Raw genomic sequence first — 24,163 nt, 5'->3', positions numbered from 1 at the left:
ATCCACGCGGGTGCGCGGTCCAGCTGCTGTGGCCACATACGCACGCGCACAAAGTGAACTAGGTGCTGCATGTGACTCACGACTCACGACGGATTCACCTTTCAGATTCTTGATTCTGGTCCGCACCTCTTCTGTTAATCGTGAATCACGAATGCTGAGAGGCTGTACGTGTGAGCGCCCGCGTCCATGATGCGAGAGCGCTACGTGATGGGGCAGCACCTGAGCCGCTGAACTGATGTCGAGCAAAGTGCGGAGAGGCGAAGCGCGAGCGCCTCGCCACCGACGCTTTGAATTTTAGCGTCTGCGCATGTTTGCATTTGCGCGTGTGCGAAATTGAATGCAAGGCTCGCTTGCTTTCTCTGCTGCTGACGTGCGTGTCTATATAATCACGAATATACATGCATGAATGGGTGAAGCGTGCTGATTACTCGTCACGACGTTGTGTTGCCCCGCTGCCCTGCCTTGCTGCTTGTTGTACGCGGTACGCGTGCGCGTAAGCGCGCGTTGCCAATTTGCGCCGTCTTGTTGTTGTCCAGCGCGTGCGCGCTGCGACAGCTATAGCGTGCCCACACTGGTGACCTATAATCACGAATAACCCCCGCTGCTGCTGATGGTTATGGATGCGCATGCAGGAGTCCACCCGTGCGCGAGCTTGAGCGTGATCAGTGCTGCTGATGCTTTCGAGCACGCTAAGGACGCGAGGTTGATTTGAAGTGATCACATGAAGATCATCGCTGTCAAAGCTGCTTTGGTGTGGGCATTCGATTTCGATTCAACAGGTCACACAGTCGTGAGTGCCACTTCATTCTTGCCCTACATCAGCCACTTGCTGGGCATACATTCGCATACCACTCGCCAGCATCTTACCTTTCGCTACGTAAGCATCCTCATCGACGCTCGGGCTAGCGGTTTGACTACTGAAAGCCTGGCACTGCAACCGCAATGACCTGCAAGGGGTCCGTTGACATACCCGCACCCGATGCTGCTGTGACGACCGAGCTTACGAGCCAATTTTGACGACCTCTAGCTCGCGCCACGAATCCCATCTTCACCATCACTACCGATTCATCAGAAGCGAAGCGTCTGGGCTCCGACTAAGGATTCGGCTGCGAGCCCGCTGTGGCGGCATTTCAGGGCTTCTTTAGGCTTTTGACGTCGGCCAGACAGACTTTGCGACCGCGACGGCGACGGCGCTGGTCTTTGCTGCCCCACAAGCTGCGAGCGCTGCGCACCTTACCAGCATTGCGACATCACAATGGCGTCAGCAAACGGCAAGTCTACATTTCTGCCTTCCACACCAGGCATGGATGGCACGCGGTCCTTTCTGGCCTTCGACGAGCTCTCCTCATCACCCCGAACGCCAGCGCAAGCAGGCTCTGCCACCTCCAGTTCTCCGGCCCTTGACGGTAGGGCGCAGGTGTCTGGCAAACTGTCTTTGGCACCAGCGAGTCCATCTGCAGGTCGAGGCGGAGCTCCTCAGCCTGCACCTGGTGGCCCGTCCAATCGGTCTCTGGTGCGAGACGAAGAGCTGTGGGAGACTGTGGATACGGAGTCACCCTTGATGGGCTCGACGGACAGCTCTGGTGCATCAGACGTGCCTGCGCAGGATGGACAACCTGCTTGGGATAGCTGGAACCCGCGCAATCCCAGGGCTTCCGCACATGGCAAACTTAAGGCCTTGGAACGACCTGCACCCAACTCGCGCGGAAGCCGTTTGGGCGCGTTGTTGGGCAAGAGTGGAGCGGTCCCAACACCGCCGCGAGAGCCTTCCGCAGCGTTCGAGCGCGAAGCGTTTCCCGTTGCTGCTCAGTCTAGAGATTCTGAGCGACCGGCAAGAGCGCAGGCGGGATCGTCTAGCAGCCCTTCGACGTCTTCTGATGGCGAAAACGTCTTTAAATATGCGCTGCGGACGGAGCGCGGACCGGAGTCACGCGCAGTGGCAGAGCAAAGCGGGACCGCATCGGCAGCGACGGGCAGGCAATTATCGAAAAGCAGTCCTGTCTCTCCTAGCCCATCATCGACAGTCGCGACAGAGAAGCCGCCTTCGCAAACCAGCCCCAACGTTTCTGCTGCGGCTGACACACTCGAGCCGCGAGTGAGGACAGGCAGCGTCGCGGCGATGGCAGCAAGATGGGGCGGCTCGTCTCTTAAAGAGGCACACACTTCCCAATCAAAAGGAGCCGCTCCCGTGCCGGCGCCGCCTCCGCGACCCGAGAGATCACCGCGAGAGCCGGGTCGACTAGGCTCTGCATTTGCATTGTCCAAGTCGCCTAGATCTGCCAAATCTCGCAGCAGGTCACGCGATCGTGATCAGAACGAGAGTGCTCGCGGTCCTGCGAGTCGAGCCTCGCCGCCAAGTCCAACACGACCAAGGCCAGACAACAAAGGTCGAAGCGATAGTAAGCTCTGGCGCAAAGTCTCCAACATCACTAGGATCCCCGACCAAGCGATACCCAATTCAGCTTCTGTCAGTCCTGGCGGAAGTCCGAACGAAGGGCTTGGCATCAGCAGCCCACGTCGGGCGTTGAACCGGACGGCTTCTCATGGCGATCTGATGTCGCCAAGTATCGATGACGTCTACACCGGAAATACCCCCACTCATCTTGCCAATGGAGATGTGTCGACGAGTTCTGCGGGAGATGTGATTAGTCCAGGCGCAGCATACAAAGCTCAGGCCTTATATGGAGGTCAGGGGAACGCTTCTGCATCTCTGACGAGCAACGACAGCTCCACGATCAGCAGCACAGGAAGAGGCAGGCTCAGCAGGCTCCAGTACAACAAACCGGACCGGATATCCATCATCGGTGACAGGAGCTGGGATCTGCCATCCCAACGCGGGGCCAGCGCAGCTGAAGGGAGTGACATATCGGGACCACCTGCGACAAGGCGAGAAGGTGCAAAACCGCAGGATTTAGGCAGGCTAGACAATGCGCACTCAAATCGGTTCGAAGGCTCCGCCATCAATCAGGATGGTCCTTTGCCCGCTTTGAGTTCTCATCACAGACAAACGCAAAGCGTTTCGAGTGCCCCGAGATCAAGTCACAACGAGCAGCGACTGAGCACTGCACCGCATCGCGAGCTTCTGCTCCCTGCGCTCACCAGCGTCAGGTCAGCAGAAGCGACCTACAATCTGTCTAGGCACGCATCGACCGAGTACGGCGCTACCCACGAACCGAAGTCTTCCGCTGCGAATGTGCTGGCCCATGCCCGGGAGGACTTGCAGCTAGCGAATGGGAGCGGGTTAGACGCCGATGATGAGGCGAGTCCGAGCACTACTGGAACCACATCGGCTTCGCGTCATGGCAGATGGAGTCAGCGAAGCCACAACACTTCCATGGGCGGCTCGAGCGATGCGGGTTCTCTTACATCTCCGGGGACCAGCATTGGAGGGCATCGCCTATCACAAAATGCTCGTTATTCGGGTCATACCTCCGGAAATGCGGCGGGGAGCGTGCGCCCCACGGGCAGCGCTGCAGCAGCGCCAGTAGATGAATCCCAGCCGCCTCCCACGCCGGGCCTCAGTGATGTAGGCTCACCACGCTTTGGCATGCTTTCTGATGCTGATATTGCAGAGATGGGCACAGTACCTGGCGTCTCTCCAGCTTCGCTCCTCAACGCAAATGGTGCACCTCTGAGTTCCAAGAGCGTCCTCACCATCGCTCTGCAAAAAGCACAAAGCGCTGTAGTCATGGACAGCGATAACAACGTGCCAGAGGCTATAGCGGCGTACAAGCAGGCCGTCAGGTTGCTGCAAGAAGTCATGGATCGTATTGCGCCAAATCGGCCGCGGAAGAACAAGAGCAGCCGCGAGGAAGAGCGTAGGCGTTTGCGCGTCATTGTGAGTAGACTTGCAAGTGCTCGCGATGTCGCATCTATCAACCGCGCAAGGGTCGGAGCGCGGCGCTAGGCTGACCGCTGACTGCTCTCGACTCGTCTCGTCTCGTCTCGTAGCACGACACGTACGCGGAGCGGATACGCTTGCTGTCACTGTTGTACGAACCAGACGAAGAGATCGCTAGCGCTTCAACTGAAGATGGTGACAGCTCGCCTCAACGCAGTGCCGATGTGCAAGTCCCGAAGCAATCGCCCCCAACAAACTGGTCACGAGGGACTATACAATCTTCGCTCGCATTTCCCCGTCAGCCAGAGTCCGAGGCTGCGGACGCGCACTTCCGAGCGGACACTCGGCCATTAGAAGGGGCGACGGGCTCAAATGACTTCAAGAGAGACGTCGCACGCAGCTCTCTCACTACACCTTCTATCTCCGTACAAGCTGAGCAGGTACAGCGCAATCGGTCACGGGATTTAACCTGGGACAGTCTCGACGACCAAGAGGTATTGGCGGAAAATGGACACAGACTTCCACGATCGAACGCTGGGGACCACGAAGCGCATCGAGATCGATCGGATTCAGAAAGCTCGTTCAGATCAGCTGTAGGCACTGGGCCTGGCTTGCCTTCCGGCGCTCTTCGAGTTCCCGACGTTACGCGTGCTAGCACTGCCTTGTCTGTTGGGCTCGAAGAAGAGTTCAAGACGCCGACCACGCCGTACTTTGATGTGGACCCCAATCTGTCAATCGACGATTTGCGCAGCGCAGGTACGCCTGCCAGGAGCTCTTTAGACGATTCTTCTCGGCCTGGACGGTCGTCCGAATCCCGACGAGTGCACGAGCATCAATCCAACATGGGGACCCGAGCTACAGGCTCTCTCTCTGGTGTCAGTCAACGACTCACCGTTGAACGACCTCTTAGAAGCCATGGCACAACGATGGAGCGGCGATCTAGTAGCGAGAGCAACGCCTTAGCTGCAGTCAACGCAGCTGCAGCGGACATGGGCTCTGCGATCTCTACGCCCCGGACGAGTGGGGCCCACCGGCTCGATCTGGCGCAGTCCACGGCCGACGCCGCGTCAAGGCAAACTGGACCCAACGCAAGCGCTGCGAAAGGGACGATGAACGGGGCGGCTTCAAGCCCCAACCAGCCTCGTCTGCTTGTAAGCCCTTCGGTCTCGCGCGGGACCATCAGCCAGCGGCGACAAAAGGTGCCGCATTTTCTGGACGTCATGCCGGCGGCAAGGGCCCCTTCGCCGGGTTCTAATGCGTCTTTATCGGGCAACAGCTTGCTTGCCACTCCCACAATGGAAGCGCTCACTTTTTTCGATGCGCAGCGGACCGGCTCGGAAAAGAGCTCGAGCTCGCCAAGAATGGAGCGCACTTCTGCCGGACCCCATGGATCTTTCGTCCCGTCGCCACCTCATTCTGGAGGTCAGCTGGACTCGGCTGGTCGAAAGAGGGCTGCTTCCCAACCCGGAAATCGTCGACCCCCTTTACCTGCGCAGTTCTTGCCGTCGAATGGCGAAGGTGCACCGCCGATGCCCCGGATAAGTCGCAAGTCATCTATGCCAGGCTCTCCTGCTGGACCGTTGACTCCGGGTGCAGCCGCGACGGGCCTCCGTGTGTACGCTTCGACAAACGCAGCACAGGCTGCAGCAACGCAAAGATTACACCCAATGCCTAGAGCAGTGTCGGCCGGTCGCAGCCCCTCGAGCAGTGACCGAGCAGGGCAAGCTCACTCAAATAGCCAAGCGTCGGCAATGTCTTTCGTCTTCCCTACGGGTCTGCACTCGGCATCGCGTGGCCATCCTTCGTTTGCGTCTGGCATCAAGGTCACGATTCTGCCCTGGTTAGGCGTAGGAGGTGGACCAGCGGAATCGTCCATCGCTCCGCCAGTTCCCTTCGACCCATCGCTGCGGCCTTTCCATCTCATGCGTCAGCTGCATTTGAGCATCGTCAAAGGCGCTTTCGTCACCCGCAAGCTCTACGTGCCCAAGGAGTTGTGGGCGCAACAGGGAGCCAAGCTTTCATCGTTGGAAAGCAAGATCCGAGTGCTCTTGCTCGTCACAAGCGCGGTGCAAGGTCTGGAGACGGCCGGTGAGGCTTTGCTTCAGCCAGTTGGCGATGAGCCTGGCTTGCTCGTGGCCCAAGGAGCATACTTTGGAAAGCAGCTGGAAGAGTTTGAAGCCTTGCTCGTAGAAGCGCAGAACAATGTGGCCAAAAAGCTGAGCTATATTGACGCAATGGCCGGCAAAAAGACTTCGGTGAGTCTTGTCAGGGACTTGCTGATCGACATGGCTTGATAGATGCTCAACAAGTCACGCGCTCGCAGGGTCTCGGTTCCTTTGGATCGAAGCTTACGCGCGGGCTGGATCGCATGACAAACGGCGGGAAAGGCGTGGACTCGCCCGCGACATACGTAGACGCTTTGTCCCGCACGTTCAGCCGATCACAAGTGCTAGGTGAGTGGCGATGACATGAAGCCCTGATGCGATTTCTGCTAATCGCTGTGCCTTGCGTTTGCAGGTGCGCACTTGGTCGCAATCCTGCGCGCAGAAGGCCGGACCGGTCTCGCACCAACGCCTGCTGCATCAGGTTCGGAGGCCTATGCTGCTCTTCCCGCGGAGTTGCGGGCGATCATTGAGGCCAAGCTGAGACGAGCTTCTGACTTCTACGCCAACGTCATCATTCGCATTGCTGTACACGATGTGCATGTTCTCTCCGAACGGTGAGCATTTATCGAGCAGAACGGCGATCAATCGCACCACTCTGACGAGGTGCGTGTTTCTTTTGCACAGGCTGTCAAAACGCGCGCATGCCGCTCTCTTAGAATGATTGAGGAGAAGGTCCAGCGAGGCGCCATCTTGCGATCTTCTAGCTCGCGCCGCCTCTGCTTCGTGCACGTCCTACGACCCTAATAACGTATCTTGACCTACTCTTATGGACACTTTTGCCTCGTGTCGCTGATCCTACATCTTTTTGCCATGTTGTCTTTGTACCTATTGATCAAATGCGATGCTTTGCGGTTACCACGCGAATCGATTGTGTCCTATGTGGCGCGGCTGCCCCAAGGCATGCGACTGAATCGACCGCCTTGACGAGCGTTCGTGCCGGCACCGGCGGTGGAAGGAGGGGCGGTACGTCTCCAGGCTGCACTCCCCAGAGACCTGGTGGGCTCCTCTGATGTTCTCACACCCACACCGATGGGTTCGGGCAAGGTGGGCAGAAAAGGCTTGAAAGGAGGAAAGGCTATCGAGAACGTTCCAGCTTCAGTCCGCCCGCCCGTCCTGAGCAGGTGGGCCTCAAAGGCTGACAAGTTGTGCAGATTCGCCTGAAGAGGGGAAATCGCAACATCGCGAACAGATTCACGATTGGTGAGAGGCCGACTCGCTTCTTTCGTCGCTGATAGGCCTGGGCAGCGCCGAGACCCTGACTCACTTTGAACGCTACATCGAGCGCATCACCCACAAAGGGGATCATGCCGACAAATGCATCCACAAAGACGAAGATGAGCTAAAGAATGACGAGAATTGTCAGTGTGCGCTCCTGGATCGGCCACACCACCGAGGGATGCGTCCCACTCACCATCCAGGTGATGACATTCTGTGGCAGCTTGAAGAGACTGGCTAGCCAGACGCAGTACAAGCTGAGCACTAGACCTATCCAATCCCCCACGCCGGGTACGAATCCAATGACAGAGTCCAGTCCGATGCCGAAGGGCAGATGAAGAGAGTCGGTGAGTAGAGGCATGGCATCCAAGAAGAAGCTGGCAGTGCGCAAATGATTGTACAGCGCTTGGGCTTCCGCATCTGTCCTGGGTGCGCTCAATGTTGGAGGGATGTACAGCGCTTTGAAGGCGGTATTTGGAACCGGCACACCATCCTGAGCTGCTGCGCTACCTCCGCTTGAAGTTGCATTCGGCCTGTCTCCACCCATACCCTGCGCGTTGAGGAAGTTCCTCAGAAGAGGCTGCACCAGGAATGACATGGTTCAGCTTGCGAATGGAGGCCCGAATCTCGAACGCTTCTTGTTTCTTGATGGCCTATGCACGATCTCTCTTCCACGCGCATGGTAGTGTGAGTATCTTCAGCTTGAAACTCCAAGTATATCGTTGAAATGTAGGTTTCAAGAATGAGACGCGACTGCAGTCCGACCTTTACTTCGCTGAACACGGACGCTACCTAAAGCATCATCAGCACCACCTTCGGCGAAGCGGACACCAGGAAGTTGCGCAAGTCGCGAGGCTAACTAACACGCGCTGAGCTTCGTCCAACGCACGGACTCACTCATGACTTTCGACTCTCTCCTCTGTGCAGCGTCATGCGCGCTAAATCACGTGGGAAATAGCCAAGGCGGGCGTTCGGCACGCCTGCAGTTTTGAGTGAGTCTTGAGTGCTAGGGAGCATCAGCAATCTGGAATTACAAATTCGCGGCCCAAAGCGTGAATCAAGAATGTGAATGCTTCCACGATTCACGATTCACAATTCACAATTCACGACTTCATAACTTCATTTCGGACTTGTGGCACTTCACCGTAATTACCCTATATACCCGCATACCCCTTCATATACCATACCGAAGACAGCAACGCCCACACTCACTAAACCGTAGCCACGCCCGGCGTCATCGTAACGCCCAAGCCTGACCTCGTCCGCATCACCTTCCGGGCGGCGCATTCGTTCTGACCCCGGCCCTCTGGCAGAAGACCTGCTCTGGCTGGAGGTGGTCTCGTCGTTTGCGGTCGACCACCATCCCCCGTCGAGGGCAGTCATCTCCAGCAAACAGAGCGCTTCCCTTGACATCGCCTGACATTTCGAAAAACAGCTTTTTGTGAGCTTTTCGAGATGGTACGCGGTATCAGGCTAGGCTCTCCGCCTCGCCCCCCTCAAACGTATCACATGCAAGAGCGTTATGCTCAGCACAAGCGCAAGTCCAGATGGTGCAAACGCCCACCACTTCGTTTCGTCTTGATCTGGGCCGCCTTTGTATTCGTATTGACGGTGCTGTACAGGGTTTCCCATGATACCATTCGCCAACCCCTAAGCGGGTACAAGATTGGGTGGCAAGCTCATGACAAAATCAGCGTCAGACCGGATCAGAAATCCACCAGTCAAACTCAAAATGGAGAAGCGTCGAATGGGGCAACAGCTCAGGAAGCTTGGGATTCTGAAGCGCTGGATGCAAGCTTGGATCCTTCATTTCCTCTGGACGCATATGCTCCGCTCCTTCCCAATCCTGCGCCCATCACGGACATCACTGTAGAGAGCTGCAGCCTGCTGAGCCTGGGCCCCTGTTTGCCCCGTTCCTCGCAGCTCAAGGAAGCCAATCTAGGTCGCTGGGTTCGCGTGGACAGGCCGTTGGGCGCTGACACGGCCGCGCAAAAGGGAAGAGGCGCTTTGGGCGGTGGGGTGTTTGACAAGCTTTTTGGAAACATCGAGGTGAGTTTGTGGCTTGTATGCGTTCAATGTGCGGTTGTTGCTCAGACTGCGCCTCTGCGCCACAGAGTCGCTACATCTTCTACCGCCGCTCGCGTCGAGCAGGCGTTAGAAAGGTCGTAGATGTCAAGATAGTCAAGGCGAACCAGCCGGCCCCAGGAACGCGCGAACAAGGATGGCACAAGACCAAGAAGGACCTTGGCACGCCGTTCTTCAGAATGCTGGGCACAGGCGAACAAGTGCATCTATGGTTTCAGACTGTCGGCGGACACAAGGGAGATGATGAAGAAGACGATTCTCCAATGGCATCTCCTGGTCAGCATCACAACAGACCTGGCCACACGATCGATGACATGTTCAAAGAGATCGACGACGAATTCAAACACATGATTGCTGGTGATGGAAAAGGCAAGACAGAAGTGATAGAGATCATCGGTCGAGAGAAGAGCAAGGAATTGGGCAAGGTTGCAAGGGAAAAGCTACCGAGGCAGTCAACGCAGCAAGATGCCATCACTGAGATTGACCTTGTCGTAAGTGCTAGCCCCGTACTGACTTCTGAGCGGTGCTGACGGCAATCGCCAATTCTCGTAGTATGGCCAAAACGAGGCTTTTCCCGGCTTTACCATTGTTGGGCAGATCAGCCCGGCAAAGCCTTCCATGTCGATGGTCAGCGTCAGCTTGGCTGTCAGGCGTCGACCTCAGCCTGATCCTTCAAGCCCGATAGCGCCGACTTTCCATCAGGATGGAAAGTTCAAGGTGCGTTCGGCATAGCGTGCCTCCAAGGATATGCGCGCGTCATCTGACCTCTCCGCAATCATTTTCAAGATCATGCAAATCGCAGATTTGCACTTTTCCACCTCGCCTGAACCATGCCGTGGCACTGACACCACGCCCTGCAACGCCAAGACAATGACGGATTTGATGGGACAATGGCTGGACGAAGAAAAGCCAGACCTTGTCGTCTTCAGCGGCGATCAGCTCAATGGACAGGGGACGTCCTGGGATGAGCGAAGCGTATTGGCTACTTATCTCAGGCCCGTCATTGACAGAAAGATCTTGTGGACCAGTATCATGGGCAACCATGATTCTCAAGTGAGCAGGGGTGAGAGCGCCGCGTATTCGTTCTCAGCAAGCTTCTGACATCCACGTGGTCTCCCCCGCCTCCGCGCTCGACCAGACCGGCTTGCTAACCCGTAGAGAGCTACAACTCCTCTTGAGTCACATGCCATACTCACTCGCACGCGCTGGCCCGGCCAATCTCCACAATGGCACAGGGGCAGGCAACTACTACATCCACCTCCGGGCGCCTACGCCGGGTAAGTCATGGCGACACAAAAACCCCTCATCTGAATGAAGAACGCTGACTCTGATGGAATTGCGTGACCTCCCAGATGCCACACATTTGTTCTCGTTATACTTTCTCGACAGCGGTGTCAACGCGCCCGTGACGGGAATGGGAAGCCTGTTGCCTTGGTCCTTCTTCGGCATCAGTGCGTCGAAAGGATACGACTGGGTGCGAAAGGATCAGATCCAGTGGCTGCTGGATCAGAGCCGGAAGGTCGTCAAGCATATTGTTCCCTACAAGCCAGACAGTGGCAAAGGTGAGCTCGTAGAGAAGTCATAGGGCGACTGGAACTTCGATCGCTCATGCTCGCCGCGTCCATCGCCTCAGATCTAGGTCGTATCTGGGCCAAGCGGAGACAAGATCAAGACTCTTCGAGACTTGTCACAACCAGGCGCAGCGACATCAGACGAGACGACAAGACCTGGGACGCGCACTCTGCCGAGGGAAGCGGTGGTAGAAAACCTCCTGCGTTGCTTTGGGTTCACATCCCTTTGCCGGAATTGTGAGCCAGAGTGGCTCGCAAGCGTTACGTATTCGATTACCTTCTAATGTCCGTGCCTTATCTGCAGCTTCTCCCCTGTCGACAAGAATGAGCTGGGTCAAGATATGATCATTGGGCAGCCTCAGGGCGAGACATCCGGTATCAGAGGTGAGTCAAATACACCTCTAGTACTGCCTTGGATCCGGTTGCTGACGCTGTTTCGCTGTTCACAGGCGCACAAAAGGAGGGCGGCCTGTATGATGCTTTGCAAGGGCAAGGTGCCGAAAATGACGTCGTCGGCGTGCTTTCGGGTCACATGTAAGTCTTGACGAAAAGCTCTTGGCATCGCGAGAGAAAGTGCTAAGACTGATATGCGGCTCCGACCTCACTCAGGCACGAGAATGCAGACTGTCGGCGTATCAAGGGAATCTGGATGTGCTTCAATGGCGGAAGCTCTTTGTTGGGATACGGCAGCACCAAGATGGAGCGACGTGTTAGGATCATCGAGCTGGAACAGTGGGGCGAACAAATCAACACTTGGCACAGGTACGAACGCACCAGGGGCAGGCTTGATGAAGCGACACTTTGGGAAATGTTTCCGGCCAAAGGCAAGCATTGAGCGATTGATGCCTGTGAAGCCTTGAGGCTGATATTTATGCTGCGGCTGCGTTCATTATTGTCTGGACCGTCACGCTGCACGATCCTTATTACATGTCTCTACTTTTGCCTTTGTCACCTTGATTTCTTGCTGCCTTGGCTATACTCCTATTCGCATACATGTCGCTTCCGATCAGCGAGCCTTTGCGCCATTTCGTCTCATAGCTAGGGAATGGTGTTCTGAGCGGACGAGTGAAGCAACCACGCGGAAGATGCTAGCTTGGCTGGCTCGATCACACATCATGACGGGTGTGAGTTGGCAGACTGATCCAGCGTGAGATTTGAGGACAGTCGCAAGTCTCAGGCCCAAACCCACCAATCACGAATCTGCTGAATTGAATGCCGATCGCTGCATGGATTGATTGGTGCTGCACCGAGACTCCGTGCAGCATGGTCCGTGCGCCTCGCGCGAGCATGCGAGCAGCACGGCGCTGCTCTCTTACGCAGACGCACTCACGACTCGGCGCTATGCGTACAATACCACGCAGCAGCAGCAGCAGCAGCAGCAGATGCCGCGCCACGACTGACTCGCCCTGCGTCTCAAGTTGCACAGCCGCCGCGTGCATCACTCCGTGATTCAGATTCAAGATTGTGATTCGATTCACGATTAACCTTCGTGACTCGTGATTTTGATTTGGGCTGGTCGCGGGTTGCTGTCAAAAAGGTGTAGAGTCTTGACGGAGTGCTGCATTTTCATCATCATCGTCAAGCCTGTCTGCGAGTAAGGGAAAGCCTCTCATGCAAATCATCCCTCACTTTTGGGTGTACGCGCTCTATCTACCATCATCTCGCGCACTGACGACGCCCGACTTGGCTGTCTGACTGCCGCTTTGTGCCGACGCTTCGAAGCCCCCTATTCATTTCCTCGCAAAAGCTCAGGTGCTTCAAGATGTCGAGCGACTCGCCAGCGGCTTCACGCGCAGGCGCGCCCTCGACGCCCCTCTCGCCCATCTCTCCATCGAGCGCTAGACGCTTATCCAATCCCTTTACAAAGAATCAGGACGAGGCTGAGGAGCGCAGAACTGCAGCTCGTACTGCTGACCTGCGAGTCGAGGAGGAGGACGAAGATGATGATGAAGGAGGCATATCTAGTCATGGTCACGATGGACTAGGAGCCAAAGCTGCCAGTTTGATGCGCAAAATGAGACAAGCGAGCATCGCATCTGTAGGGTCCAAGAGATCCAGTACGCACGGTGCCATCGAAGAGGAATCCGACGAAGAGCTCGAGTTGCCTCCTCGACGCAATCCCGATGGGAGCAATTATCGCTCGCCAGGTGTCAGCACGCCCGCCTCGCCAAATAACCAGGGACTCACATTTCGTCCCGAGGTGGAGCCTGCGGGAGGTAACAAGCACCTTCCTCATGCGGGACCTCCCGTGGATGATCTGCGTGGCATGCCAGACCTTCGCAAGACCGTCTCTACAAGCGAAGCACCGTTTGCGCGAGGCACGACTAGAACGGGAGGCGTAAATCGCACTTATAGCATGGTAAGTTGGGTGAGCTGCATGTTCGAAGTCTAGCCCTGCCTATTGAAGCTCAAGTTGTGCAACGCTCGCCTGCTCGAACAGGCTCAGCAAAAGCGAAGGCCCGTGATGATGAACGATGACAGAGTCATCAGACAGCGTCGGCTTAGCCATGGTGAGTGGATGGTGCTGGAGTCTACAGGTCACCGATCGGCCCTGACTCGACTGCATGATATCTCCTTTGCGTTCAGATGCCGTAAGTCAGGAAGGCCAGAGACGCTTCATTGTGGATGTCGAGGAAACGATGCGTCTCGTGCTTGAACAAGAAGATACGGATGGCAATTTCCAAGTAAGTAACGAGCGCGCGATCTGTGCTGGCGCATCAGCAGTCGCTGATGCGGACCGGCGACGCTGCAGATCAGCATAACAGACAGTGGCCCCAAGGTGCTCACGCTCGGCACAGCTACGTCAAACGGCTACAAGGGTGTTGACATTCGTGGAGTAAGTGTCGCTTCCGACCGAGCACAGTACACGCACGATGCACTGCTGACTGTGCCAGCTTCCTTAGACCTACATGCTGTCCAACCTGCTGCAGGAGCTTGCCCTGGCGCGAGAGCATGGCAGGAAACGCATCGTGCTGGACGAGTCGCGCCTGACCGAGAATGCAGTGGATCGTCTGAGCCGCATGATCAGCCAAACCTTTTGGCACAATCTGACTCGACGCATCGATGGAGATGGACTGGAACGTATCCTCTCGGATCCCAAAAATCGTAGCGCAAGCCGCAACCCTCGCATCTACGTGCCAGCTGCGGAGACGGAGATGATAGATTACTATCGCACCCTGGCACGGGAGCGGCCCAATCTCGGACTCGAAGTGCAAGTGCTGCCGAAGAACATCACTTCGGAGTACACGCGCAGCCTGAATGAGAGCCCCGGCTTGCTGGCCCTGGCCATGCGCAAGGAGACGAATGATCGGGGAAAAGAGGAGCTGCGAGGCATACCCTTCATTGTGCCAGGCGCTCGTTTCAATGAGCTGTACAATTGGGATTCGGTACGTTTCGCGTGTGACCATAGGAAAGCGCTGAGACATCAGCTAATCCCAGCCCATCTCGCAGTATTTCATCTCGCTCGGCCTGGTCGTCGATGGATGGGTCGACATGACTCGAGGCATCATCGAGCATTTCATGTTCAACATTCGCCACTACGGCAAGGTTCTCAACGGGAATAGGAGCTACTACTTGATGCGGTCTCAGCCGCCCTTCCTCACCGACATGGCTCTGCAGGTATACAGCCGACTCAACCCCGACGAAGATGCGGACAACAAAGCGTGGCTCAAGAGGGCGATGCAATCGGCCATCAAGGAGTACCACACCGTTTGGATGAAGGAACCTCGCTATGACCCCGTGACCGGCTTGAGTCGATACCGACCAGAAGGTCTTGGTGTGCCGCCCGAGACGGAAGCTAGTCACTTTACCCATGTGCTGCGTCCGTACGCAGAAAAGTACGGCTGTAGTGTGAACGAGTGAGTCGCAAAAAATGTCATCCAAATTGCTGAAGGGCACTAACGGCAAAAATGCTTTCATCAGATTCACCCACAAGTACAATCACGGAGAAGTACACGAGCCAGCGCTTGATGAATACTTCATGCACGACCGTGGAGTTCGCGAAAGCGGTCACGATACATCTTACCGCTTCGAGAAGCGTTGCGCCAGTCTTGCGACCATTGACCTGAATTCTCTATTGTACAAGGTGAGTTCACCGACCTAAGGCCGTGCTAACTTGAGCTGACGTTGATGCCTATTGCAGTACGAGGTGGACATTGCCACTGCCATTCGCGAGGTCTTTGACGACAAGCTGGAGCTCGAGGATGACTTTACACTCTGGGCACCGCTCCCACCCAATTACGCCGACAAGCAGCCCGACGAGCCGTCGCACAGCCATTCGGCGCCCCAGACCAGCGCAGAGTGGTTTGCACGCGCTGCATACAGAAAGCAGCAGGTGGACAAGTACTTGTGGAACGAGGGAAAGAGTTTATACTTTGACTACGACACCAGCACGCAGAGACAAGCCTTCTATGAAAGTGTGACGAGTTTCTGGGCCATGTGGGCAGGTATGGCCAGCGAGGACCAAGCAGCCAAGATGATGAAGAATTCATTGCGCAAATTTGAAGAAGTAGGAGGATTGGTCCCTGGCACGGAAGACTCTCGAGGACCCATCTCGCTGGACAGGCCCAACCGTCAATGGGACTATCCCTTCGCCTGGCCACCCCATCAAATGCTAGCCTGGATCGGTCTAGAGCGCTACAACTACGTCGAGGACAGTCGCCGATTGGCGTACCGCTGGCTCTACCTGCTCACCGTCTCCTTTGTCGATTTCAAGATGATTCCGGAGAAGTTTGACGCCGTTAACCTCTCCCACCTCGTCGAGGCCGAATATGGCAATCAGGGAACCCAGTGGGAGTACTGGCCAAAAGAGGGCTTTGGCTGGACCAATGCTTCGTACCAAGTTGGCTTGACGTTCCTGACCAAGGCTCAACGCCGCGCCCTCTCGGTCTGCACGCACCCTCGTGAGCTCTTCGCTTAAGCGCGGTCGGCCTCCACTGGAAGCTCTGGCGATCAGCGAGCAGATTTCGTCGACAATGACTGCGTCCCATACAGCACGAGATGTCATGCGAACTTGGAATGTCATGCATAGCACCAGCCTCACGACTTATCCTGCTTGCTGCCCTTGAACCGCTTAGCAGCGACTTCCCTCGCCTTGTTGCCAAGAAATTTAGCAGATCCACCGCCTCCCAAGTAGCCCAAGCCGCTCCATACCGTGGTGATGGCGACGAGCGCCATGTACATGTTCCAAGGCGTCTGCGAGGCTTCTTGAAACCACTCGGGAGTGATGGGCAAGAGCGTCGCCCCGCCCACCAGTAATAGCTGAAGAAAGGTGTTGTACTTTGAAAGTTGCGTCGGTGTGACTGTGGCGGAGGGCAAGCGAGGATTGAAGTAGCGCGAAAAAGTCTTTGGTTCTGGAAGCGTTCTGTACCGGACAAAGAAAGCGCTGATGACCAGCGCAATGTCTCGACCTAGAATCAATGCGACGAGAGAAGCTGCAACGCGAGAGCGAGGCCTGCGGGTCAGCGGAAATGCCGCAGCTACGTCTTTGGCGATAAGAAATACACACCAGGTAATAGACCGCGGTACGCTAGAGCCAACACCATGACGGTCATGAGCGCCTTGTCCGCAGCAGGATCAGCAATGCTTCCAAAGACTGTATAGCTTCCTCTTGCCCTTGCTATCCAGCCATCCAGCACGTCCGTCAGGCCAGATACGAACAGCAGCACGCACGCATGCTCCATGTGACCCTGAACGACGAGATAACCCAGTAAGGGAGTGGAAGCTAATCGCAAGATCGTGAGAACGTTTGGAAGTGTCAGAATGTCCTCGGAGAGTGCTGGAGCGGGAGAGCTTGATGCCGGAGTCGAGGTCGAGTCCATCTTGCTTCTGCTCTGTGCTGTAGAGGCCGCATCGTGAGTTACTGCAGCGCTTGGAGAAGCCGCCTCTTGTGGCCGTGCATCGACAGTCGAAGTGTCCCCACTCCCTGGCTGTCTGCCTGCTCGAGCGCTAGAGCTTGCTGAGTCGTCCTTTTGAGCGCATTTGGAAGTGCTGCGTTGCAGCGAGATGTTGCAAGAGGTGTGAAAATGATGAGCATTGGTGTGAAGACTACTCTGTGCCGAGCGGAGCACTTGCTGCCTGATGGACTCGGCCGATCGCTGACCTGAGCACCGCACCGATCGCGAGGCGAGTGCAAGGTTTCTCTGTCCAGGACCATTCGCTGTGGATGAGTGGTAAGCACCCCGGGAGATTGCACTTGAGGCTGCTGGTAGAGGATTGCCTCGTATCGCTGTGATGGCAGATCCGGCCGCTCGTCCTAGGTAGCTCGGTGGACCCAAACATGTCATCATCCGCAGACCTGCTGGTGCGCCGATCATGGTTGCACGTGATCGTCCAGTGTCGCGAATGATAGAAGTCAGTTTGGGATAGCAAGATAAAGACGCAATCAGATGACAAGCTTGGCTAAGGAAAAGCAGGAGTGACGACCAACGTGCAGTGGACGGAGACCCTGAACTTACACTCAATGATGAAAAGCGGCTTCGCGAGGAGACGTGGAAAGTTTGCTTAGTGCGGAAAGTGGAGACCTTCGGATTCAAGGCCAAAGGTTTTGGCGCTCTTTGATTGTTGTCACTCCAACAGGTATATACAATAGGTATTCAAGATTCAAATGGGGAACTCCTTTTGCCTCGAAGAATCCTGAAGGTTCCTTAGTGTTGCGTTGAATTTGAGATTGTTGATTTACATCCTTAATTTTGTTTTCATCCCGCGGTCAAGTGAAGCGAAGGGGACGGCATAAATCATGAATTGAACCGCGTGGGTCATCTTTAACCTCTATTTCAAATCATGGGTGGCTGGCCCGCGCGCGCAACACAGATGCAGCAGATGCAGCAGACGCGTCGCGCGCATCCCTCTGACTCGCGCAGCGGGGCGGGTGAACGTTTGCTTGAGTCACGAGGAGTGGAGCATGCGCGCGCATGGCGGGCCCGGGTAGTGTCCCTTGCAGCTGAAAACAGCAAGGGTGGCTCATGCATCAACCGTGAGCGGCCATCCCACAACGCGCGGTCTGCATCCAGATGAGCAGCAGCAACGCCAGCAGCGATGCAGCGTTCGTTGCAATAAAGGGTGAAAAGGGTCGTCTTGTGTGAGGGACAGAGGCGGTCGGGCGCTTGCGTGAATGAGGACTGCTGTGGGCATTCTCAAGGGGCAGAGGTGGAGGGAGATATGTGATGCGCTTCGATGGGACGCGTGTTTCGTGCGGCATGCTCAGCTTTGTGTGATGCTCAATGATCAAGCTGGTGGAGAGAGCCAACCGCGCCGCGTGCGCCCTCACCTTTTGCCCTTCACCTCTCCCGACACCTCGCAGGCTTTCACTTCGCCGCCTCGTCTGGTTCTTTCGGCCTTCTAGCTCTCAGACCCTCTCTTCTTTGCGAGTCTTGCAGAGCACGCTCAAGCCGTGCACAGACCCAGCCTCGCGTGCACCCAAAAGGGCACCGCCTCATCCAGTCACTGCATCAGCATCATGTCGAACTACGTGCAATTGGAGAAGCTGGGAGAGGGCACATATGCTACGGTGTTCAAAGGAAGGTCACGCACGACGGGTGAGACCGTAGCTCTGAAGGAGATTCACCTGGACGCGGAAGAAGGCACGCCCTCTACAGCGATTCGCGAAATCTCTCTGATGAAGGAGCTGCGTCACACCAACATTGTCAGGTTGCACGACGTGATCCATACAGAGAGCAAATTGATGCTCGTCTTCGAATTTATGGAGCAGGATCTCAAAAAGTATATGGACATTCATGGAGAGAGGGGAGCGTTGGATCCTACAACTGTAAGGAGTTTCATGTTCCAATTGCTCAAGGGCACCGCATTCTGCCACGAAAATAGGGTGCTCCACCGAGACCTCAAGCCTCAGAACTTGCTCATCAACAAGCGCGTGAGTGTCTGACCATGAGCGGTGGGAAAAATTACTCAGCTCAAATCACACCCAACGTAACCTCAGGGCGAGCTCAAGTTGGCAGATTTCGGCCTCGCCAGAGCATTCGGTATTCCGGTCAACACGTTCAGCAACGAGGTGGTTACGCTATGGTACAGGGCTCCAGACGTTCTGCTGGGCTCGCGAACGTACAGCACATCCATCGATGTATGGAGCGCGGGATGCATCATGGCGGAAATGATCTCTGGAGTGCCGCTGTTTAGAGGTAGAGACAACAGCGACCAGCTGAATCAGATTTTGAGAATCTTGGGCACGCCGGACGAGATCACCATGAAGAGGCTGCAAAACGATTCGGTGAGTGAATCGCGCGGAGGGCAGCTCATGTGATCGGACGCTGACGCGCAAAGATCAAATTCGCATACAAAGCCTGAAATCCAGGTGCGCCCCCTCCCACGCACTCCTCGAGTGCCTTTTCAGCAGCTCTTTCCCAAAGCGCATCCCCTCGGTAAGTATCTCGCGTGTCGCGAAGAGGCGATGTCTAGCTCTGACCCTGGTATGCACCACGCCCACGGCAGCCATTGACCTGCTGGACAAGCTTCTCAAATTCGACCCGACGCAACGCATCTCTGCCGACGAAGCTCTGAGGCACTCTTACTTCACTACGAGCTTGGCAGTGCAGGGACAGGGTGGCGCTCCTCAACAAGCTCAACAAAATTACCTTCAGCAGGGTCAACCGGGGCAAATGCAGCCCCAAAATGGACAGTGGACGCAGGTGAGTTGCAGTTGTAAGGTGATTGCCTTCAGGAGTCTCGCTGACCTTCCAACCCTTACCTTCTGCCCACGAGGGCGCGCAACGACAGGTCCAACAACCACAACAGCAAGTCTACATGCAATGAGCGGCTCGTCCGCTGCCAAGTTCTGGCTAGTCAACTTTTCCCGTCACCTGTATCGACACGAACTTCATCTTTACGGTCCCGCTCGTCGACAACGCTCATGGTGGCGTTTCTCAATCCAATGACTCGTATTGCGGACATGTGCACAGTCGGAGAGGGCAGAGATGAGATCGAGATTGTTGTTGCTGTCATCGGATTCTCGTCCCGGATGGAATGTGTCTGTGAGGTACTAGTACACTAGAGCCGGGCAAGTACATGCGTCAAGAGAGTAGCCCGTCAAGCTGGTTGACGATGAGTCGATCTTGTGCAGCGGACATGGCAGTGGCTGCGCCAGATGGAATACGTGGTAGATTCAGAGCTGAATCACGAGGTTCTCGACCATCGCTATCTGTTGGCCTTTCGCGCGCCCGATCTTTAAGACGCTTCAAACGAGGCAAGGCACTTTGGAGCTCTGCTGTTTGCGCGTCCAAGGCTCGCGTGAGCGCCACGGTCTCGACTGCCTCTGGCAACAGCAAAGATTCGAGCGTTGCCTGGGTGCGTGTGTGCAATCTATGAGCGGATCAATCCGCGTAGCTTGCCGAGCGCATTGCTACTCACCACATCTCCATGCCTTTCTGCTCCCAGCGTTTGCTCCACATCTAGAGCATCTCCACTAGCAGCAGCCAGATCAGTGATATCGTCGTACCTGCTCATCTCGTTACGCCACGCCTGCAACGAGCCGCCTCCTGCAGGAGTCGTAGATATAACGCCCTGAGGCAATGGAGCTGTGGGCGGTACCAGAGTCTTTTGAAGTGCTTCTTCAGTGCGGCTGAGCGCGCGAGTGAGGGCTTGCGTCACTGCGTCACGTTGTCCTGTTGGTAGAGAAGCGATAATGGGTCTGCCAAACGAGAGCATTGGGTGAGACGAGTCGCCGCGCGAGGCTCGGAGCTACTGATTCCAACTCACCTGGCCACTCTCCAGATAGCACCAGCTTCACTCGTGACGGCGTCCCTCTCGTCGTTCCCGACCCTCCTCCACCGCCTTAATCGAACCTTTTCGCTAGGCAAGCGCCTGGCTGTGCCGGCCTCCCTCGCTCTGCCATCGTCCACCTCTGATCCATTCTCCTCCTCTTCGCTGCTTTCCTCATCTTCTTCCTCCTCCTCATCGTCATCTTCCGCTTCCTCTTCGGAACCAGAGTCAGACCCTCTACCGGGATCTTCAGCATCGCTACCCGAATCCTCTTCCGCATCCCCGTCCGAATCTTCCTCTTGTGTGCCACCTCCACTATCGTCCGCTTCATCAAGCACTGCAGAAGCCAAATTCTGCCGACGACGCTTCGTGGCGGCGGCCGTCGAAGAGCTCCTTACACTGGCGTCTGCGGCGCTCCTGCGTACTGGTGGTCGGCCACCGCCTCGACCTCGGCCGCTGCTTCCAACGCTGCTACCAACCCTCCCTCTACCTCGACCTCTACCTCCTCGAGCGCTGACGGCTGACACGCTCGCGTCACCTCCATCTGCCGATACCTTCGGTCGGTTCTTGCTTCCCGGAGGTCTACCGCGCTTGACACCGATGCTGCCTCCGGCAGCGCTGGTCGACGTACGCTTAGGTGGCATGGCAGGTCCGCTTTAAGGTGATGGACGCGTGAATGTGAGAGCGGCTGTGGAGAGAGAGATGGCTGATGAATCTCGATTGACACTCGACTGGATGTGAGGGATGCTTGGTGCAAGATTTGGATGATGCCACCAATGAACTTCGTCCGTGCATTGTGTGAATGCTGCTGGGAGGGGATGTGGTTGATCGAGAAAGTGTTGGACGCGTCGCGTTGCGGAGTCGCGAGTCGTGAGTGTTGCTGCTGCACGTCCCGCAGATGCAACCTGTGCTATGTTCACGATTGCGAACCCCAACCAAAGCCACGGCGGCATGTGCGCCGCGCACGGCCATGCCTGCATATATACCGGTATATGCAGCAGGTACTCGCGTGACGGTGACTTCGCCGCTCAGTCGCACGTTGGAGAGATCCGTCGCTGACGTTGCCGTCCTTGGATATCGCTTGGTTCCCATGCATTCATCACCTCTTCTCCTCGCCTCTCGCGACGAAGCTGGGCTTGAGGGCACAGGCGAGCAGCGGTGTTGAGCCATGTCGGAGTCTACTATGGCCGAATTGACGGCGCATTGGCCAGGACACGGAACGGTGATCCGCACCTTGCTGGATTTCTTCGGCGATGTGAGTAAAGGCTAGTCTCGCGGCACACGCATTCACGCTGACTGTGAGGCGCCGATCCAGCCCGGCAGCCCTGTACCGCCAGCCGTACACATTCACGCCAGCAGTGCAGCACGAGCCGATGCTCTCATCGCCTCGCTCTTCGAGCGCACATCCGTCACTTCGTGCAAGATCGACCCGCTTCAAGTGTGCAGCGTCTCTTCAGTCTTTGAAAGACTCGTCGCGGACCTGGGAGGTGCGAGCTCATCTAGACCCAAGGCACACTTCGACAACCTCGACTTGGCTTTGAATGGGCTCGCACGTGCTCTGTCGCACGAATGGGAGCGCAAGACAGTCATAGTCGTGAAAGGGGCGGAAAGGATGAGGGACGTGTGGGATGAAGCGCTCAGCGACGCATTTTGGAGGCTCGCAGAATTGGTGAGAAGGATCTGATAAAGGCTGCTTCCAGGCTATAGTTGGCTACTGAGGCTGCTCAAATATCGCTTGTCTGCCGTCAGCTGGGGCTCCAAGGCAGGCTTTGCGTGGTGACCATCTCCACCTTATCCATTCGACACTTTCGAACAGTCAAGGGAAACGCGCCAAGCCTGGGCTCAGGCCAGCCACTTCAGCTGCGCATGTCTGCTCTTCACAAGCTAGGTGCGTGGAACCGCGATCGATCCTGTCTCGTTGCAGTCGCTGATCCTTTGCTTGGTCGGAATGGCATGTGCAGACGCCCTTCAGCTACTTCGCAAAGATGCCGATCAACTGGTGAACGGCATCAGCAGTACGCCTGCCCAGTTGTCAGGTCTTCGTGCACTCCACGAAGTATATATTGGCCTTGCGTACGACACGCTGTCTGCCGACGTCGTAGACGAAGAAGAGATGCGGATGATCGTAGCTGCTATCTGGCATCCTTTCGTGGTGCCCGTCCAGACAGGCGAAGGTGAGGCGGAGCTGCAAGTCGAATCCTCGCCGCAGATCTCGCTCACATAACATCTCTCAATAGTGACCTCCACTGCTTTGCCAGCTTTACTCGCGCGATCTGCGCCGCTCTTCAGAGACGCTTTGTTGCGCGTGCTACCCCGCCTAGTATGGCCACAGGCATGGGTTCGATGGGCCGTCGCCCAAGCGAGAGAACGGTCGGAAGCCGCTGTCGCAGGAAACGAACGCAGCGCCGCTCGTACGACCGCGCAGCGAGGCTCACAGGCGAAAAGATCCTCTGGCACCTCGATGGAATCCGCGTCCCTTGCGCGCTTAGAGACGTACATTATCATCGCTGCTTTTCTAGCGTCTTTCAATCCAGCTCGACTGGACATGAGGTACTTTTTGAGGGACGAGCATGCCCTATTGCCCGCTGCAGAAAGGGCCGAGGCGCAAGTCAAGCTTCGAAGAAAGAAAGGCGGAGCGTTTCGCAGAAAACCAAAGAAGAAGGCTACCGCTGATGAGGGACGAAAAGAGACCTTGGTGAGTCGCGTTGGAGGAGAACGACAAGCTCAGAGACTCATTACAATCTCTCGCGACGTGGATGCTGCAGAATTCTCAAGCTCTTTTGGGCCCGAAACCATTTCCTGTCGAGCGCCTTTTGGCCATCTTGCAAGCACTGCTCATCGAATCGAAGGAAGACACTGCTCTGTTGCAAGACAGCGACAGGGTTGGCGGTCCCTCGGCGGCGCAGCAAGCAGAGGTGCTCAGTCGGAGCTCCGACGTGTTCAAGCAGGTGAGTGGGACGGTGCAGCTCTCCGCGTTCGCCGCACGAGCTCATGATTCGCCGCATGGTTAGATCAATCGCCTAGTCACTCAAAGATTCTTGACACGTTTCAGCAGCTCCAGCGCTGTTCTAGCCCCCAACGTCCAGCTCAGATGCAACGTCACGCACGAACACGTCTTGCGCCTCTGCAAAGCCGTCAGCTTCGATTTGCAGGAGTGGCTTTGGGATTGGGCAGGCGGTGCTGGAGAAGCTTGACGAGTCGGAAGAAGAGGACATGCGTGCTGCTCCCCGTGGATGTCATCGTAAATCATGCTTGTGCCTCCCAGGCGACGACGCTGCGACTCGGTGTGGCTCGCCGAGCGGAATCTACATACCAGTATGCTTGTAGTGGATCCTAGTGTGGCATACCAAAGGTGATGTGGTGCGATGGCGAGGTGATGTCTGCGTTCTCTCTAGCTGGACTCCAGCCCCTTTCGATCGTGAAGCGCAAGCTGACGACGTGATCCGGGACATAGCCGAAGCCGATCAGCCAAGGCCAAAGTTATGAACGGGTGGATTTGCTCAAGCAGCAGCAGGACGATGGAGCTCAAACCTGCGAAGTCCCAAGTCGTGAATTACTGATGGATTTGAATCGCG

General features: G+C 56.3%; 8 protein-coding genes across 8 annotated transcripts; 5 read left to right on the top strand and 3 right to left on the bottom strand.

The window, feature by feature from the left end:
- The first annotated feature begins 1,101 nt into the window (after positions 1-1,101).
- IE81DRAFT_155303 (hypothetical protein) lies at positions 1,102-6,703 on the top strand. The gene is made up of 4 exons (XM_025510481.1): positions 1,102-3,838; positions 3,952-6,096; positions 6,165-6,294; positions 6,359-6,703. Exons 1-4 carry the CDS (start codon positions 1,256-1,258, stop codon positions 6,562-6,564), a joined length of 5,064 nt encoding a protein of 1,687 aa, XP_025368979.1. The 5' UTR covers positions 1,102-1,255; the 3' UTR covers positions 6,565-6,703.
- Positions 6,507-8,042, bottom strand: IE81DRAFT_367166 (hypothetical protein). The gene is made up of 3 exons (XM_025517058.1): positions 7,418-8,042; positions 7,271-7,345; positions 6,507-7,163 (listed from the first exon to the last, which is right to left on the bottom strand). The coding sequence occupies exons 1-3, from the start codon at positions 7,817-7,819 to the stop codon at positions 6,882-6,884; spliced, it is 759 nt and encodes a 252-aa protein (XP_025368978.1). The 5' UTR covers positions 7,820-8,042; the 3' UTR covers positions 6,507-6,881.
- Positions 8,043-8,299: 257 nt separating this feature from the next.
- Positions 8,300-11,889, top strand: IE81DRAFT_324154 (Metallo-dependent phosphatase). The gene is made up of 10 exons (XM_025514159.1): positions 8,300-9,270; positions 9,336-9,797; positions 9,859-10,023; positions 10,093-10,359; positions 10,445-10,583; positions 10,659-10,868; positions 10,940-11,114; positions 11,182-11,261; positions 11,327-11,411; positions 11,487-11,889. The coding sequence occupies exons 1-10, from the start codon at positions 8,677-8,679 to the stop codon at positions 11,710-11,712; spliced, it is 2,403 nt and encodes an 800-aa protein (XP_025368977.1). The 5' UTR covers positions 8,300-8,676; the 3' UTR covers positions 11,713-11,889.
- A 466-nt stretch (positions 11,890-12,355) lies between these two features.
- IE81DRAFT_155241 (trehalase-domain-containing protein) lies at positions 12,356-15,855 on the top strand. The gene is made up of 8 exons (XM_025510480.1): positions 12,356-13,236; positions 13,318-13,387; positions 13,464-13,561; positions 13,630-13,713; positions 13,781-14,263; positions 14,328-14,734; positions 14,799-14,961; positions 15,019-15,855. The coding sequence occupies exons 1-8, from the start codon at positions 12,640-12,642 to the stop codon at positions 15,793-15,795; spliced, it is 2,679 nt and encodes an 892-aa protein (XP_025368976.1). The 5' UTR covers positions 12,356-12,639; the 3' UTR covers positions 15,796-15,855.
- Positions 15,856-15,914: 59 nt separating this feature from the next.
- On the bottom strand, positions 15,915-16,696 carry IE81DRAFT_291310 (hypothetical protein; the record flags this gene model as incomplete). Its single annotated transcript, XM_025511894.1, has 2 exons — positions 15,915-16,309; positions 16,384-16,696. The coding sequence occupies 2 exons, from the start codon at positions 16,694-16,696 to the stop codon at positions 15,915-15,917; spliced, it is 708 nt and encodes a 235-aa protein (XP_025368975.1).
- Positions 16,697-18,099: 1,403 nt separating this feature from the next.
- IE81DRAFT_324151 (Pkinase-domain-containing protein) lies at positions 18,100-19,744 on the top strand. The gene is made up of 5 exons (XM_025514158.1): positions 18,100-18,747; positions 18,814-19,101; positions 19,174-19,252; positions 19,323-19,519; positions 19,608-19,744. Exons 1-5 carry the CDS (start codon positions 18,334-18,336, stop codon positions 19,641-19,643), a joined length of 1,014 nt encoding a protein of 337 aa, XP_025368974.1. The 5' UTR covers positions 18,100-18,333; the 3' UTR covers positions 19,644-19,744.
- On the bottom strand, positions 19,605-21,513 carry IE81DRAFT_367161 (hypothetical protein). Its single transcript, XM_025517057.1, has 3 exons — positions 20,586-21,513; positions 20,238-20,517; positions 19,605-20,170 (listed from the first exon to the last, which is right to left on the bottom strand). Exons 1-3 carry the CDS (start codon positions 21,230-21,232, stop codon positions 19,901-19,903), a joined length of 1,197 nt encoding a protein of 398 aa, XP_025368973.1. The 5' UTR covers positions 21,233-21,513; the 3' UTR covers positions 19,605-19,900.
- Positions 21,514-21,589: 76 nt separating this feature from the next.
- On the top strand, positions 21,590-24,134 carry IE81DRAFT_324149 (hypothetical protein). Its single transcript, XM_025514157.1, has 7 exons — positions 21,590-21,843; positions 21,904-22,257; positions 22,338-22,476; positions 22,550-22,762; positions 22,826-23,283; positions 23,354-23,536; positions 23,600-24,134. Exons 1-7 carry the CDS (start codon positions 21,772-21,774, stop codon positions 23,780-23,782), a joined length of 1,602 nt encoding a protein of 533 aa, XP_025368972.1. The 5' UTR covers positions 21,590-21,771; the 3' UTR covers positions 23,783-24,134.
- The last annotated feature ends 29 nt before the right edge of the window (positions 24,135-24,163 follow it).

The sequence above is a fragment of the Ceraceosorus guamensis genome, assembly GCF_003144195.1.
Source record: "Ceraceosorus guamensis strain MCA 4658 unplaced genomic scaffold IE81scaffold_37, whole genome shotgun sequence".
Taxonomy (NCBI): domain Eukaryota; kingdom Fungi; phylum Basidiomycota; class Exobasidiomycetes; order Ceraceosorales; family Ceraceosoraceae; genus Ceraceosorus; species Ceraceosorus guamensis.
Note: the sequence above shows the minus strand (reverse complement) of the source record. Positions and strands in the feature narration are given on the sequence as shown.